The sequence below is a fragment of the Cupressus sempervirens genome, chromosome 3 (assembly GCF_028749045.1).
Source record: "Cupressus sempervirens isolate cs-2001-9-10 chromosome 3, ASM2874904v1, whole genome shotgun sequence".
Classification (NCBI taxonomy): domain Eukaryota; kingdom Viridiplantae; phylum Streptophyta; class Pinopsida; order Cupressales; family Cupressaceae; genus Cupressus; species Cupressus sempervirens.
This window is the reverse complement of record NC_143120.1, coordinates 455,640,725-455,659,737: the sequence shown is the minus strand read 5'-3', so window position 1 is coordinate 455,659,737 and position 19,013 is coordinate 455,640,725. Positions and strand designations below refer to the sequence as shown.

Here is a 19,013-nt window from a genome sequence, read left to right as displayed (position 1 = left end):
AATTTTATAAAAATAAGTGAGACTTTGAAAAGACTCAGTAAGTAGCTTGGGTATATTTTGAAACCTTTCTTTATTTCTGCACTTCTAGATCTGCCATAAAATGTTAGTTGAGAGAATATCCCAAAACATGTTAACATATTTTTTAGCATTACAAATAAAACCAGTAATAATCTCAAAAATGGTAAAGGAAGTAGGAATAGAGATACCAAACATAAGCCAAACTTCTTTGGCAAAACTGCACTCAAATAAAATATGTCTTCCCATTTTTGGGACTCTGCAAATGCTGCAATAATTAGTATTAGAGAAAGAGCTTCTAATAGGAAGCTTATTAAGAATAAGCAACCATTTGAAACATTTGGTTTTAGGGTCAATAGAACTTTTTCAAAGATAATCAAACCTTTTCATCCAAGCATGGCTGTCCAAATCAGTATACCAAACATTATTAATATAATTTAAAATATCTTCATTGTGATTAATAACTTTGTAAATATCCTTAGCTTTGAGTTTAGACATAATTATACCACCAGGCCACTTAACTTTTAGATAACTGTTAGAATCAACATGACATAAGTTAGGGATGTCTTTACTAGCTTTAACAATCATATTATAAGTCTTCTTATGAACATCATGAAGGTTAAATTTAATTTTTAACTCATCCCACTAAATAAGGGGGTCCTTCTCAAAGATATCAATGAATTGCTTGATCATGTGGTTAGCCCAGAACTTGGCAGAACAACATTGAGTAAGAGAAAGGGGTTTATTGCCCAGCTTAAGGTTCCACCAAATAGACCTTTCGCCATGGAGGGTATTCTTATCAAAGAATTCCTTATTGGTGATGAGATGCCTAACACAGTCCCAAGCTTTCCAAATGGACTTAAAAACAACAGAGCCCTCAACTATGGTAGGGAAGTCACCACAAATAAGGTCAGCAAGGGGAAGATTCTTCCAAAACTTAGCCTTTTTAGGATAGCCTCTTCCAATATTATTACAGATCGGAACTTTCCAGGGGTCCTCTCCCTCCAAAGCATGAAAAATCCATTTAGAGGCAAAGCTAGACCACTTAACTTAAGGTCCCTAAGACCCAAGCCCCCAAGAAGCTTGTCAGTGTGACACCAAGCCCACTTGACAGAGTGAGTCTTTTTGTTTCCTTTACCATCTGACCATAGGTAATTTCTAATGGTTTTCTAAATTTCCAACACTAGATAGTCATTAAACATCCAGGTTGAAGCATAGTAAATATTATAGGAGGAAATAATTTTTTGACACACTTGAATTCTACCCACAAGAGACAAGGATCTATTGTGCCATTTGTTAAGCTTGCTGTGAATTTTATCCTCGACTCGTCTCCACATCTCCTTTAAGGATGAATCAACTGAGAATGGGATACCCAGATACTTAAGAAGCTTGGACGAGCCACCCCACTGAAAACCAAATTTCTCAAAGCAATACAAAGATTGGGTACTCCATCCAAGACAAATAGATTTAGAGTGGGCTAATTGAGGTCCAGATATTTTACAAAAGAAATTAAGTTTACTAATCATTGCTTCAAAATTAGACTCAGAGGCTTCAAAGAAAATGGAGGTATCATTAGAAAATTAGCAATTGATAAGGTCCTTATTATCCAGAAGGGTGATAAATTTGATTGCAAGGGAGAGAGTGTTGTCCCTAAGGATATAGAAAAGAGCTTCAGAGGAGATAACAAAGAGGGTAGGGGAAAGGGGGCATCCTTGCCTAATCAATCTACCTAAAGGAAAGGGAGCTAAAAGGGATCCATTAACATCAACTTGAGCATACACATCTTTGAGGAGCATTTTAACAATATCACAAAAGAAGGAGGGGAATCCAAAAGCATCAAGCATCATGATAATGAAGTTCCACTCAACTCTATCATAGCCTTTTCAAAATCCAATAAGAACATAGCATCATTTTGATTAGTGTGCTTAGCCCAATCAAGAGCTTCCCAACTAGGGATCAGGTTTTTGAGGATAAACCTACCTTTAACAAAGCTAGTTTGGGAAGGGCAAATGAACTTAGGAAGAATATTCTCTAGCCTACAAGCCATAACATCTAAATATATTATGAAAAATTAATATGAAAAATAGCAACATCTCTAACAAATATTCTATTAACTAAATAAATTATAGAAACTAAAAATATATATATTTAAAGGAAAAAAACTAATAAATTAAAAAAAAAAAAAAAAAAAAACTAAAATCTAAATCAATTTTAAAAATCACAAGTTAAATAAATAGAAATCACAACATGAGCTGATGTGGAGATCACAAGTAATTTTTTTTTAAATAAATAGAAAAAGAAAAATAGTAGTTAAAAGTGGAGATAACAAGTAATAAATATTAATACAAGAGTTAAAAATGGAGTGAGATAAAAACTGACTGGTAAATAATTAATAATTAACAGGAAAGATTTACAATTGTATGGCCAAACTAACAACCAACTAACAACTTTTTCGTCAAAAAAAGTTCCCACAAATAGCCTACCAACTAAATTAAATAAATAGAAATCACAACATGAGTTAATGTGGAGATCACAAGCAACTTTTTTTAAATAAATAGAAAAAGAAAAATAATAGTTAAAAGTGGAGATAACAACTAATAAATATTATAACAAGAGTTAAAAGTGGAATGAGATAAAAACTGACAAGTAAATAATTAACGAGAAAGATTTACAATATTTCGTCCAAACTAACAATTTTTTAGACCAACTGACAACTTTTCCATCAAAATTTCAATTTCCAAGAAGTTCCGACAAATAGCCCATTAGCTAAAATATTTAAAGAAAAAACTAAACTAATATAAAAATAATTTAGAAACTAAAACCTAAATCATTTTAAAAAGTCAAAAGTTAAATAAATAGAGATCACAACATGAGCTAATATGGAGATCACAAGTAATTATTTTTTAAATTTTAACAAAAGGAGATTTAAAATATAATGTCATGTGAAGAAATTAGATTAATAATAATTTTTAATTTAAATAAAATAATATTTACTTAAATATTTTAAATAGTTTAATAAATATTATTTATTTAAATTTAATTTATCAAATATGAAAATAATATTCATTTATAAAAACCCATCAAAAAATTTATTATGAAAATTTAATAAGAGAAACACACAAAAAATAAAAAATTATAGCAATGTGTCTAACAAATATTCTATTGACTAAATAAATTATAGAAATTTAAAAAAATATTTTAAGAAAAAACTAAACAAAATAAAAAAATAATTTAAAATAATTTAAAAACTAAAATCTAAATCAATTTTAAAAATAAAAAATTAAATAAATAGAAATCACAACATGAGCTAATGTGGAGATAAGTAGTTGTTTTTTAAAATAAATATAAAACGAAAAACAATAGTTAAAAATGAAGATAACAATTAATAAATATCAAACAAGAGTTAAAAGTGGAGCGAGATAAAAACTGACCAATAAATAATTAATGGGAAGGATTTACAATTTTTTGGTGAAACTAACAACTTTTTCGACCAACTGACAACTTTTCTGGTGACAAACAACTTTTCTGTCAAAATTTCAAACAATGATTTGCTTTGGGGAAAATTAAGATTACTTTTAGAATTAGGGCCAATGTTGTTTAAGAATTGAAGTTTTATGTGTCTAGTAGTAGAAAGACACTAGGGAAAATTAAGATTACCTTTCCTCAAACGGTTTAGAGTCTCAATGCCAAACTGGGCATAATGATGATCAAGTTGGGTAGAGGAAACATGTGGTGAGGGTTCAAGGACAAGGAACGAATGAAGCTTCCTCTTTGTACGATAACAAGATTGGATTTTGTGGTGATGAATTTGGCAAGAAGCCTTCACAACATGTTGTCTAGAATGACATTACAAACATGGGTGGAAATGACTTGCAAGATAGATGATAGGAAAATGGAAAAGGAAAAATAAAGTGTGTGCTTCGTGCAAAGGAGGATAGAAAGTCAAAAAACAACATTGTGTTGGGTTTATAAAAGCTTGAAACTTTGGTAGATAGGCTAATTGATTGTCTAGATAAAGAATGTAGGAAGATAAGGTAGCAAAAAATGGATAAGTTTTTCATTAAGATTAGCCTGATACATGGAGATTCAAGGGCTTGTGTCCAAGCTTTAGTGAGATACATAAATGGGTATCTAATGAGGCAAGGTCACAACCAAGCATTCTCTAGTCTATGTAATGCCCCACCCAAAGATCCTTGGAACAAGGATAGATAAAAGCCAAACAATTTTTTTTTTTTTAAACAAGTACGAAAGCACAAGAGAACCAACATAAACAGATCATGAAGATCACAACAGAAGACTGACCAACAACCAAAGACCAAATATTTCCACGTGCCACCACTGACCAAAATATAAACAAGTAAACAGAAGAGACCAACCATGGTCTCACACACGTCGAGGATTCAACGGAAGTACAACTCAACTACTAAACACCATGTTGAAAGAAAAATGCTGACTCCTAAAAATTGGCTAGGTTTGAAATCTTGAAGCCCTAAAATTTGGCGGTGTCTAAATTTCTAAAGCCTTGAAATTTCCTAGAATCTTTATATTAGCTCGCGGAGGTCTGGAACCTATCTCAAAAGACTAGTTGCATATGTTAAAATATATCTTAAGTATAAGGAATTAAATATACATCAACTTAAACAATATATTTAAAACCCCTTAGGAAACCTGTTTTGAACTAGGAAGGTGAAAAACATAACAGGGTGTCCAAAGCCAATTGCTGAAATCTTTCCAGCCAAGCCTAGATACCCCCTATTTTTCATGTGAGGACAATAGACTGATAGATTCTCATGTGAGGATGTGCAACAAGGTACGCGGGAAACTACCCTCTGTGCATGGAAGTGCACCAAACAGTGCCAGGAAGTTCTTGGCCCAATAACCAAGGCACCCAAAATTGGTGTGGGCTTTCACACGAGAAAGTGTCAAAGGCCACATGAGAAACCCCAACACACCATGCGAGATCTTGCATTCTTGTGTGAGAAAGTACAATTTTGTGTGAGGATACAAATCAACAAGCTAGAAAACTAAAGTGTAAAAAGCTAGAAAGAGAATTTCCTCCACACCATGGAGTATTAGATCCACATATCAAGGCAAAGACACTCGAAGAAAATTGCTACACAAAAATCTACATCTAACCATCCAACATAGAAGTGAAGGGAAATAACTGAAAGCAACATCACAGTGTATAAAAGTAACATCACAATGAATTGAAACAATGAACTAAGTACATGGTTCCTCCCAATCGTAATACCATCACAAGACTATCGTGGGTCCTAGCCATCCCCCATGCGTAACATCTCAAACCACTGACCAGATCATTGGAGCTATTGTATGAGGATGTCACTACTAAAATGTCCTACAACATAAGAAGAAGGAAATCTAACATGCTAGAAGTAAAGCATAAGATAATCCTATAAATCAAACTCATCATTTAACATATGCTAAATATCATAACAAGGAAATGCATCAAAACTAACATCATCTAAACATGATACACAAGCATCCCAATGAAAGCATAAATCACAAGAAAACATACTCTGGAACCCAAAGTACCAAGTGAAAACATCCAACAATGGTTGCACTAGGGTAAAAGACTGTCTTTGTACACCGGTCCCCAACAGTGGTGAAGGTAGCTATGCCTCCCAACCATGTGAAACCGGTAGGTCTACTCCCACTATGCTAATGGAGATAATGAACCAATCAAAAACACACACAAGAAAATGTCCATGGCTAACACTCACAATAGACAGTATGAGGACTGAAACCAAGATCAAGGATAATGCATAAACTATAGGTCCTCGTTAGACACTCAATGGGCTACTAAGTAGGGGCTAACATCATGGAGAGTTGCTTGGCATCGACAAGCCCAAGCTACTATTGGAAGCACCAACTTCCCAATAGAAGGCACACAATCCTAGCAGGATCGACTTCCCAATGGAAGGCACACAATCCACATTTTAATTATCTTAAATTTTTTACCACCTAATATTTTAATTTAGTTATCACTTATCTAAAACTTCTTCTACCAACCAACGGGAAATAGTCACCAAGTTGCAAGATAGAGGCCCCTCCATGTGCTACCTTATCCTACCCATGCTCATCCAATGATGAGTGCCCATAGGCATGCATATTCCCAATGAACCCCCAAATGATCATAACTCAGCCGAAGTACAAATGGGAGATCGAGCCTTGTAAGTCACCAGATAATGTATGCACACATACTAGTGTGTGGTGCACACCCATCACAAAGATCATAACACAAGGACTGAATGAGAACATAATGCAAAAATACACTCAATTGAAAATATACTTGGGAGGACGGATGTGGAACACATCCCAATGCAACATAAAAGTGCAACCATGGTCTAACTGACATCCAAACAAATGATCCTAGTCCATGACCAACATCATGCCAAGAAAACCTAAGAAAACAAAGTGGAACACAAAATGAGGTAAAAACCCTCCAAAATGGAAAACTTCAAAATTAAAACCCAATTGGTCTTTGGGTACCAAAGCCTCAAAAATCAAATAAAATTTGGGTTTGGACATCGAATGCAAAAATAACTAGCATAACAGCACGAAACCCCAAACCCCCATCCCAAAAATAGGGAAAATGTTCATACTTGACTAATCTGATAGAACCAACAAACAAAAATGGAGGGGAACACTAGTTCTTAGCCTCCTAACAAACTACTACTAGAAACAAAAGCTAAAAAAAAGAAGAAACAAGAAAACAAGAGAGCCCTACTTGATAGCAAAAGGGGTAGAAATTGAAATCAACCTGATAAAATATATCACCCACTAAACTTACCAAAAATCTTGACAAAGCAAGGTCTACCCAAGTCAGATCCAATGATATTGACCTCATGAAGATCCCACGCTCATAGCTCCCACAACGAATAGAAACACTATCTTCCAGAAGAGGATTCTCAAAAAAACTCTCAAATTTGTATTTTCAAAAGTGAGAAGTGAGAAAACAAATCCCTTTTTCAATACTTATTCACTTTTCAAGTGAATAATCGATTAGTGAAAATAGCTAGTTAGACTAGCTAAACTAGAAATCAACCCAAATGAAAACAAGTTATCCCTCATAATAGGAATTCACCTAAGGAAAAGCTACCATGAATTAAATTCAATAAAACTTAAAGCCTAAAAACCCAAAACCATAGAAATTTCCTTAACACTTTTGTGATGATGCGGACCTCTAAATGCACAAACACACTCACTGGTCTAATCACATAATGCAGATGAATTTAGATTTAATAATAACTAAAAGGTTTAATTTAAACAATTAAATAAGGATACATCAACCATACAGGGATGCCATTGATAAAATATGAATAGCTAAATCACTAACTCTGTGTACCATTACCAAGGATATAAATCCTACACACAAAAATACACGATCAAGTGCAATGGTATATAATATCATAGTCGAAGCAACAAATGCATTAAATGACTAATTTAACCATTTATTCAATTTATACCTAAATAATCCATTTACATCACTCATGTCCGCACAAAGTATAATGAAACAAGAATAAAGTAAATCACGATAGCATCAAATCCATCACATCACAGAATCAAAGATATATCCAAAATACCAAATAACTAGATATCATCATAGACCTACTATCATCTAAAAACGGCATCAACATGCAAATATGATAAACTAAACATCATAGCAGTAAAGCATTTATGGTTCTAAAATCAAAGTATAACATCTAACCCTCAAGTCATCTCAAAGAACAAATAATAAGAATATCAAGTATCTCTCGAATCAAAATAAACAAGGTACAGACTGCAAACATGAGAGACACTACACTCTACTCCTATCCTAGCTTGTGCTACCACTCAAGGCATGGGTGAGGTACCACATTAACTCTTGTTAATTCATTTTAACCCCATCAATGAAATGTCATCACTTATTAGTACAACTTACAATGGGTTACCTAGGTAGCCTCTTTAGGGATCTGGCCTCTATTGCAAGCCACTTCCTAGTATACACAAAGATAACCTAACCTAAGCTCATAATAGAATGTCTCATAAAAGCACAATAACCACATCAATCCCATACAAGCAACTAGAAAGCACAATAGTTAACTGATCAACCCTCAAATGTTATATCATGAAAATCACAATAGGAGCTTACATAATAGAACTGGTTCTCACCACAAAAACATATGAATGCATCACAATGGTTGGGAATAAAAAAATCATGACTAAACAACATCATAAATGAATCACTTCCCAAGCCTTTGGTAAATATACCTAACTAGTCAAAATATTAGGTTTCCCCAAACCAATCATAAGATAAAACATAAAACCTCCAAAGGTATATTTTACAAGTATAGTTAATCATCCATTTTAGTTTATGATACAATCTCATAAGAATTGATGCAAACTAAGGTTTCAAGATTTTCATCTTTGAAATCAATCTAGTTGATAAACATTTCCAAGATGGATTGATCAAAATAAAAGTTTCATGTATATATCTTAACTATCTATGCTTTCGAAATAACTATGTGTTTATTACACTCTAATGGTAATCCACAATGAAGTTAAATACTTTATTAAAACTTTTCACAAGACTTCCATTTAACAATATCTTTAAAAATTCAATTACATTTAATAAGTATTAAATCTAGTTTAATAAAAACTAAATTCAATATAATTAAAATTTAATTTCAATGATAAAAACTAATATATTAATTTTAAATAATAAAATATCCTTTTTTTTAATGAAACCTTTTTTTAAAAAATTTTTAAAAAATTGTTAACAACCCTAACTAAGATCTGGATGGATGCTTGGAGTAGCCCATGTGATGACCATGACAACCTTTGGGACTAGTGCGACATCACAAGGTCTGCTCATGGTAGCCCTTGGGCTTGCTCACGACAACCCTTGTGTTGTACGTAGCAACTCAAGGCTGCCAATGGAGAGGAAGGCAGTGGGGCAAGGGGTCACGACCCCCGCCTCTCTCTCTCTCTCTCTCTCTCTCTCTCTCTCTCTCACACACACACACACACACACACACACACACATATAATAATTTTCTCACCCCTCTATTTATTATAAACATCAACCAAATATAATTTTTAAATATTTACAATAGTAAATATCATTTATTGTGGTAAGTCTTTAATTTTATATAAATATATTTATTTTTTCTAGATTCTTAACAATGGTCTGATAGGGAAAATAATATCTAGGAGTCAAATTTGTACATTTCAAATCCTGAAATAAAAAGGAACAACCATTTTCCAATGAGGGTTTTAGATTCTTCTACAATTTTATGGAGATAAAATAATGTAAAAACTTCTCAGATTTGACACAAACAATTTCTCATTTTGCAAACATGAAGAAGACAAAGATATAATGAGAAATTCACTACATTGAATTATATAGAATTCCTACCTCAACTTGATGCTACAATCCAACAAAAGCACAATCATTGCAAAAATTATTGTCTTCCAAAATCCTTTTGAAATTTGTTCCTCCAAACCTATATGTCGAGAAATGAGCTCTTATGTCTTAATAAAGAGTTTAACTCATCCTAAGGTTTTGGGTCTACGAACATGCAAAGACCTCTTCTTTTATTATTTTATTTTAGTTTATTCATTTGTGCATGCTTTTTGCCTTAGATTAAAATAAATTTTATTTAAAATATTCCCACTTCATTTTTATTAAAAAAGAAGATGTTTTTCGAAAACATATTCATTAATTTAACTAATAATAATATTTAAAGTTTATTATTTAAATGCAACTTCTAAATATTATTATCAATTTAAATAAATATAATTACACCAAATTTGATCTTTTAATTAAATCTTTAAATTTATTTATCTTATTTAATTAATTAGATATAATTAAATTTTGATTTTTCTTTATAAAATTTTTGTTTGATTAAATCATTTAATAATATCTTTGGTTGATTTAATTATATTCAAAAATCATAGCAAACACACAAACTAAATAAGAAAACTCATCTAAATGACAAAGTACGCAACAAACTCAAAGGTTAAAAATCTTGAATTTACGTCACTTTGACAAACTTAGAAAGGTAAATAAATTAGATACTTGTCCTATACTTTAGGACAATTAGCTGAGATTTATGATTTGGACTTGAGAACTATCTCCCCTCTTTTACCATTAAGATACTGTGTTAGGAAACAATCATCCTAGCAATTCAAGGAAGTCTATGCTCAGAACCTACAATATGCATAAAATCAAAACATGTAAATATGCATGTATATGTAAACTAAATAGGCAATGGCGAGGAGTGGTACATTGTGTATAAATCTCGACTAGCAGGTGACTACAACTCCCTCCCTCAACCACATCATAAATGTCAAACATAATGTAAAACATACATGTATACCATACACATGCAAGTATGGGGTAAGTAACTATAAAACCATATATAATTCATCCATATAACTATTTTCATGAAAATAATGAAATCACTATATGAAATATAAAAAATGTCATCATCAAAAGAATAACAATGAACACATGAAATATCTGAGTATAAAGTAGCTCATCAAATATATAATCTATGTATGTTAATAGCATCATCCAAAAAAAGTAACCAAGTACCACTAAAACATATCACATAACCATGAAATCTAGCCTAAAATAATTCAACAATATAACATAAAAGAAAAATAGTGGTAGGAACTACATCCTCCCCCTAGACTTAGGCTTACTCCTGGAAGCTTACAAGAAAGATAAAACTCAAGCACTCAAAGTGTGGATCTCATTGGACCCATTCCCCTATAGGAGGATAAGACTCCACTACAAACACCCTCTGAGATCTTCCCATATCTCCAAGCGTGGGTTCTAAAACTATAGGTCTCTAATCTGAGAATTGTGGTTCCTATTAGGGAGAATGGGATGACTTATGCCCATGTTTTCCACATGAAAAAAATTCTCCAACAAAACTCCCTTGCACTCTAGGTGCGTTGGACTATTGAAAGCTACCCCTACTAGAAAAAGAATGAGTACTTTGTGTTGGTTGGTTGTATTGATTGTATCTATTGCGTTGAGAATAATGAGAATCCCTAGAGTGTGAACCACTACCACCACTTTGTGTTGGAGGATAAGATCCTCCTTGATGTTTCTATTGATTATCTCTGGATGAAGGAGGTTTCCTATTACTGCTTGCTCCTTGGTTTTTTGTGCCCCTGGACCTCAATGGTGCATGTCCACTAGCAGATGAACCCACAAAACCACCATGTCCTAAAGTGACATTCTGCTCAGCAAATATGGCCTGACAAACTACTTCCTTAAAGGTCTTAGGTTGGAATAACTTCACACCCCCAATGAAATGGTTATTTAGTCCTCATATAAAGTGTTGCACCATAAGTGGCAAACTATCATTGATCCCTATGTAGGGAATGAGCTCAAATAAATTTTTCTCATACTCTACCATGGTTAGGGTATACTGTCTCAGATTATGAAACTCATACACTCTCTGCTAACTCCGCTCCTCAGATAAGAATCGCTCACAGAAGTGCTCTAGAAATAGCTCCCATGTGACATTATTCATATCTAGACCTAGCTTCTTCTCCTCAATCTTCCACCAAGTTACTACAAATATCTCTAGGTGGGTAAAACTATACCTTACTTTGACATTTGTGTGAAATTATTGCATCAAAAAACATCTATCCAATGCAAACAACTAATTCTCTACATCCTAAAAAATCCTTAATCTTGACTCTTAGGAGGTCCTTCATATAATTTACTTTGGTAGCCTCTAACTTGTTCCTGACATGACCTCTCCTAGGACCCCTAGATCTTTGCCTCTCATAATTCCTTGAATGATGTAACTCCTCTTGCTCAACTCTCTCTTGGTTTGGTAGGTGCTCTAAAATATCTAAGCCTAGTACCAAGTTCTTTAGAGTCCACATGTTGCTCTCCACTATTACCCCCCTATCCTCTCCCTAAACATGACTCTCTATGAGTCAAAGGAGGGCTATCATGTCCACCTCTAGCATGATCTCTACCTCAACCTGTACTTCAATCCCTAACAATTGATCTAGTTTGAGACACCATCTTCCTATAACATCCAAACAAAAACAACATAATGCCAACAAAGTCAACAAGGCATGATAACTTAAAGCATAATCATAAGAAAACATGTTTTGAAAACCAAAATCAAAATTTATTTAAGTTTTTCTTTTTTTCTATGTTTAAGTATTTGAGTCTGAAGTTTGAGTTGTAATAGATAAGTATAGTTGTTTAAGTTGATTGGTTTTCATCTAGTGGCATTCCAATATACCCAATATAGAAACTTGAGCTTTGATACCAAATGTAACACCCCACAAGGGAAACCAAGAGAATTAACCTATAATGTCACTAAGTTTGTTAAACATTTTTTTTGAAAGATTAAAACAAACAAGAGATAACATAGTGGAAGCAATAAATCATATACACACATACGCAGTACAATAATAGTTATATCTATCAAGGTTTCCTTGATGTTGAATCACACACATAATTTTTAATAAGATTAAATCTGATAAGTAAAAAAAATATCCATATCATAGAATAATGATGCAGGGTGCTCCCCTTAATACCATAAACTCATAACAGAAACAAAGAAACAACAACAAATGTGATAAAAAAATATGAACTTCTTATTTACGCCACAAATATAGAATTATAGAATTCATAAGTACAATATGCTAACCCACATGGGCACCTTCAATACAATAATTTGCAAGACAAGCTATGAACTATCATCCAAAGCTATCCTAGACAATGTTAAGGCCTTTCTTAAACAGGCAATTTTATGCCACCTAGGAAGGTTCTAGATGCTCAAACTTAATACCTAGGGCCGATAGACCCTAACAAAACATATAGAGATAGCCAAATACATTTTTGACAATTATTTTAGAAATTTTGGGTAGCCCAACTTCAAAAGGCCATAACTCATGAATCATTACTCTGATTGGCTATTATAACCACTTTTCGAAAATGCTAGCTCTTGATCTACAGGCTTGAAATTGTGCAAGCACCCTTTCATCAAGTTTTTGGACCTCATTCGAGCACTCTAAGGCCTCCAATGATGAGCCTAAAGATTTTTCTACAAAATTTTCCACCAAAAATCCACAATAACGTCTTTCTTATACTTAAGTTGGAGCAATGAGATTTTTATGGTAGGCTTATACCTCTAAAATGAACCTTCCTATAGAAAATTAGAACATTCCAAGCTCATATGACAAACTTACTAAAAATTGAAAGTTCCCATAAATAGTAATCACCCTATCTACTAGTCCTTATTAAAATAGAAAAGACTGAAAAATAAAATATTTTTGGGTGATGCAAGATTGCCCTTACACCTAGGATGATCCTACATTAGATACCCAAGGTAATTTGAGAAGTGACCTATCACATCTCAAGTGTTCAGAGGAAAAACAAGATGGTTAATTTCCTTTTTGCTAGCCATGATGAATCCTCAACTGGCCTCCCTTTCCATTTGACTAGATATTCCTCATAAGTTTTGTTTCTAATACTTTTTCCAACATGATTATCCAGTATCTCCTTAATCTCCTTTGTAGCCGAACTAGCTACTAGAATGCTCCACTACACTTTTGCAACTTTCTCTCCATCACCTCCTTCATAATACTTTGTCAAATCTGAAATATTAAATACTAGTGAAATATTCAATTCAATAGGCAACTCTACTTCATACGCATTTCTAGAATAATGTCTTTTCACTATCTTGCACAGTCCAAACTTCTTCATCTTCATCTTATTATATGTACCCATTGGAAAATGCTCCTTTCTCAAATGAGCCATGAATTCATCTCTAATATGAAATTCCTTATATGTCCTTTTCACATCTGCCTTAGCTTTATATTATGTATTCATCTTTATGATGTGCTTCCTCACCTCCTCATGGGTGTTCTTCAAATGTTTAGCAAAATCTTCTGCTTCAACACTACTTATCTCACCTTTATCTAACTACCTCAATTCAGAAGCATTTATGGGACTACTCCCATATACAATCTAGGATGGTAATTTACCAACACTCCTATTGATAGAATTATTATATGCAAATTCTTCCTATGGTAAAATCATATCCCATCTTTTTGGTTTATCTCCAACCAAGCATCTCAACAAGTTTCCCAAACTACGATTCACAACTTTTGTCTATCCATTAGTCTATGGATGATGTGATGAACTGAACTTCAAATTTATCTTCAACTTCTTCCACAATGTATGCCAGAAGTACCCAACAAATTTGGTATCTCTATCTAAAACTATACTCTTTGGCAGACCATGTGATCTCACCACTTCTCTAAAAAACAACTCTGCTACATGAACAACAACATCACTAGTCTTCTTGCAAGGAATAAAATGTGACATCTTTGAAAACCTATCAACCACCACAAAAATAGAATCATGCCTGCATAGTGTCCTTGGTAATCCAAGAACAAAATCCATGCTGACATCCTCCCATGGCTTCTTCGGTGTAGGCAATGGATGATACAACCTTGTATTTTGCTTCACCCCTTTCACAATCTGACATACTCTACAACTGCATACAAACTTTTTCATATCTTGCTACAACTATGACCAATAATAATTTTCAGCAACCAAAGCTATGGTTTTATCTCTGCCAAAATGTCTAGCCAATCCTCCACTCTGCTTCTCCTTGATGAGATTCTCTCTCATTGATTTTTTGGGAATGTACAATTGACTTCCTTTGAACAACATTCTATCCTAGATCATAAAATCCAACCACTTTGTCCTATCAAGTGTAATAGGTTCTATACAAGCCTTCCATGCTTCACCAAAATCAGGATCATCTAGATACAAAGTACTGAGTTTCTTGAACCCAACTACCTCTATATGCATTTTTGTCAGCAAAAGTTGTCTTCTACTAAGAGAATCTACAACTTTGTTAGACTTCCCACTCTTGTGTTTCAAAATAAATGTATAACTTTGCAAAAACTCAACCCACTTTAAATGCCTTTGGTTCAATTTTCCTTAACTATTCAAATATTACAAAGCTTGATGATTAGAATACAAAATAAACTCCTTAAGAAGAAGATAGTGTCTCCACTTATTTAATACTTGAACTATAGCATAAAATTCCTAATCATAAACATAATATTTTCTTTTTGCATCATTCGACTTCTCACTAAAATAAGCAACACGTCTACCTTCTTGGCTTAAAAAAGCTCCTATTGTAGTACCACTAGCATCACAGTCTACTTGAAACACCTTATTAAAATTAGGAAGTGCTAAAACAAGTTTCTTAGTAACTTTTTGTTTCAATAGATTAAAACTCTTATCTGCTCCTATAGTCCACTTTTAAATCTTTCCTATCTCCTCTCATTGTTTTAGTCAAGGGTCCACAAATACTACTAAAACCTCTTATGAACTTTCTATAAAATGTAACCAGTCCATGAAAAGATCTTACCTCTTTCACACTCCTTGGAGTAGGCCATTCGAGGATAGTTTTCACTTTCTCTAGGTCCATTTTTAGACCTTCTGCTGAGACCAAAAATCTTAGGTACACCAACTCCTTTACAAAACTACACTTCTTTAGGTTCATCAACAAATTTTCTTCCCTCAACTTATCAAACACTTTGTGAATATGAATCAAATGCTCCTCCAATATCTTACTAAAGATCAATATATCATCTAGGTAAACAATGACAAACTTTCCTAGAAACTCCTTTAATACCTCATTCATGAGCCTCGTGAAGGTGCTCAATGCATTGGTTAGCCCAAAAGGCATGATTAACCACTCATACAGTCCTTCCCTTTTCTTGAAAGTAGTCTTCCACTCATCATTCTCTCTGATACGAATTTGATGGTACCCACTCTTCAAATCTATCTTTGTGAAATACTCAGCTCCACTCAAATAGTCCATAATATTATCCATCCTTGGCAATGGAAATCTATACTTTATTGTGATCTTGTTGATAGCACAAGAATCTATGCACATCCTCCATACTTCTTTGGTGCTAATACTATTAGTACTCTACATGGACTTAGATTCTCTCGAATCAACCCCTTCTCCAACAACTCATGAACTTGCCTGTTCAACTCTTCACTTTTTGTTGGTGTCATTCTATGCATTGCCTTGTTTAGAATATTGGCTCCTGGAACCAAATCCATTTGGTGATCAATCTTCCTCATCAGGGGCAATCCATTAGGTACATTACCTGATACAATATCAAAAAACTCTTTCAACATATCTGCAAATTCTATAGGTACCTCCTCTACTTCTTCTTTACTATCTTTAGGAATTATAGCAAAACACATATGCTCATGCTTTATACCTTTAAGAAACTCTTTTTCATTAACAAAACATATTCTGGCAGTAGTACATACCTTTTTTTCTTTATCCTTCAATGGCTTCAACTTATGTTTCACTCCATCCTTAGTTAGAGTGTAGGTATTTGCTTGCCCATCGTGTGCAACATGCCTGCCAAAATTATTATGCCTACCCAAAAACATATGACATATGTCCATAGGTATGATATTGCATAATACCTCATCCTAGTAGCTTCCAATCTTGAACTTCACTGAGCACTACTCATTGACCATGACCTTGTGGTCATCTTTCACCCAAGCAGTATGGTATGGATGTGGGTGTTTCTACCTCTTCAAATTCAACTTGGTAACCATCATTTCTGACACCAGATTGTCAATAACTCCACCATCAATGATCACATCACAACACTTATCTTCACATTTGCACCTTGTGCAAAACAAGCTCCTTCTTTGCTCAAGTTCATTCTCACTGTTGAGAAGGACTCTTCAGTTAACTAGGACTTCTCCTCTTTCAACATCTTCAAAATGTGAGGATCTGGCATCTTCATCAACATGTGCAACTCTGGCCTGGCCTTCTATTCTTCAATTTGTCCTTCCTTGGTGTTGGGTACATTCAAATACTCTACTCCCTTCTTCTCCACAGTGAAAACATTTCCCATGGAAGCCACCTCTTCCAAATCCTTATCCTCTACCTCTTCCTCTCTGATCTCTATTGTTCTAATCATGGAAACAATTGGAATTGTTTCCCCTCTAGTTCTAACTACTACTTCTAGCCTCATCCTTGTTCTTTTGATCATCATTATGACCACCATATAATTTTCCACTAGATGTTCCACCATGACCTCTTCCACTGTTCTTATTGTCAAACTTCTTGCTCAGTTTCTCCTCAACTCTTAGGAAAAATTGGTATGCCTCCTCAATACTGCTTTTTTGAACCACACTTAGCTTGTCTTGAATGCTTGGCCTTAACCCATTAAGATAACATGTGACTTTCTCCTTATCAGCTTCTGCATGGCCAATTCTAATGAGAACTCGGTAGAACTCTTTGGTATACTCTTGAACTAATTTTCTTGCTTGCTTCAACCCTTGCATTTTCTTCAACATATCAAGCTCATAATCCACAAGAATGAATTATTGCTTTAGTTTAGTTACCATTCATTCCCATTTGGTGATTTTGTCCTTTCCCTTTCTATTTCTCTCCAACTGAACCTCTTGCTACTAGATCTTTGCATGCCCCTTTAGTTTTTCCTTCACAAACTTGACCTTATTAGGATCTTCAATATCTTCATATTTAAAGTACTCCTCTAGTTCATTTTTCTAATTGATTAGCTCCTTTGGGTTAAGATTTTTCGAAAATGTGGGAACTTCAAACTTAGGTCTTTTTCAAATATTGGAGATAGCCCTAAAAAGCCTCTCTTCCTCTAGGTTTAGAATTGCCTCTACTCTGACATTTTCTTCTAGTTCATCCTCATCCTCACTTTTATCTCTTACAAGAAGATTTATTCCTCTATGCATTTTTTGTTCTAATGCTTGCATCTATCTTTGGAGTGCTCTAAAACCCTTAGGTGTAACACCTACAACTCTTCCACCACGCTCTCTTCATGGAGGCATTTTTTGCACTTCTACTGAAACCCTAGTACAAATTGCCTCACAATTAGCGATCTATCTATAGGCTCCCCCCAAACCACAGTCCTAGTGTGAACTACCTTATAGTCGGCAATCTATACACATACTTAAGAACTCTAGCTCTAATACCACTTGATGTAGGGTGCTCCCCTTAATACCATAAACTCATAATAGAAACAAAGAAGCAACAACAAATGCGAGAACAAAATATGGACTTCTTATTTGTGTCACAAATGAAAAATTATAGAGTTCATAAGTACAACATGGTAACCCATGTGGGCACCTTCAGTATAATAATTTGCAAGACAAGCTACAAACTATCACCCAGAGTTGTCCTAGACAATGTTCAGGCCTTTCTTAAATAACTAGTTTTATGCCGCTCGGGAAGGTTCTAGATGCTCAAACTTAATACCTAGGCCGAAAAACCCAAAAAAACATATAGATTTAGCCAAATAGATTTTTGACAATTATTTTAGAAATTTTGGGTAGCCCAACTTTGGAAGGCCATAACTCATGAATTGTTGCTCCGATTGGCTATTATAACCACTTTTTGAAAATGCCATCTTCTGATCTACAAGCTTGTAAATGCACTAGCAACTCTTCCATCGAGTTTTCAGACCTCATCTGGGCATTCTAAGGCTTCCAATGGTGAACTTGAAGATTTTTCTACAATTTTTTCCACCAAAAATGTGCAATAACTTCTCTGATACTTAATTTAGAGCAATGGGATTTTTATGGTAGGCTTATATCTCTAAAATGAACCTTCCTAAAGAAAATGAGGACATTTCAAGCTCATATGAAAAACTTACTAAAAGTAGCAAGTTCTCATAAATAGTAACCACCCTATCTACTAGACCTTATTAAATTAGAAAAGACTGAAAATAAAATATTTTTGGGTGATGCAAGATTTCCCTTACATCCAGAATGCTCTTGCATCAAATAACCATAGGTACAAAATCATATGAACAAATATACAAGTACATAAGATGCCACATAGCATAACCAAAATGCATAATCATCCTCTATACAAGTCACAAGGTATGAAATGCTAAAAGAATATACATCATGATAA

At 33.9% G+C, this 19,013-nt stretch overlaps 1 protein-coding gene across 1 annotated transcript in view; it reads left to right on the top strand.

Annotated features, from left to right (window-relative positions):
• The first annotated feature begins 798 nt into the window (after positions 1 to 798).
• The window catches only part of LOC149567048 (uncharacterized), a 60,224-nt gene continuing 42,009 nt past the window's right edge, over positions 799 to 19,013 (top strand). Inside the window, exon 1 of the mRNA XM_089816597.1 lies at positions 799 to 924. Within this exon, the coding sequence (XP_089672723.1) occupies positions 799 to 924 (126 nt within the window). The remainder of the gene's footprint in view (positions 925 to 19,013) is intronic.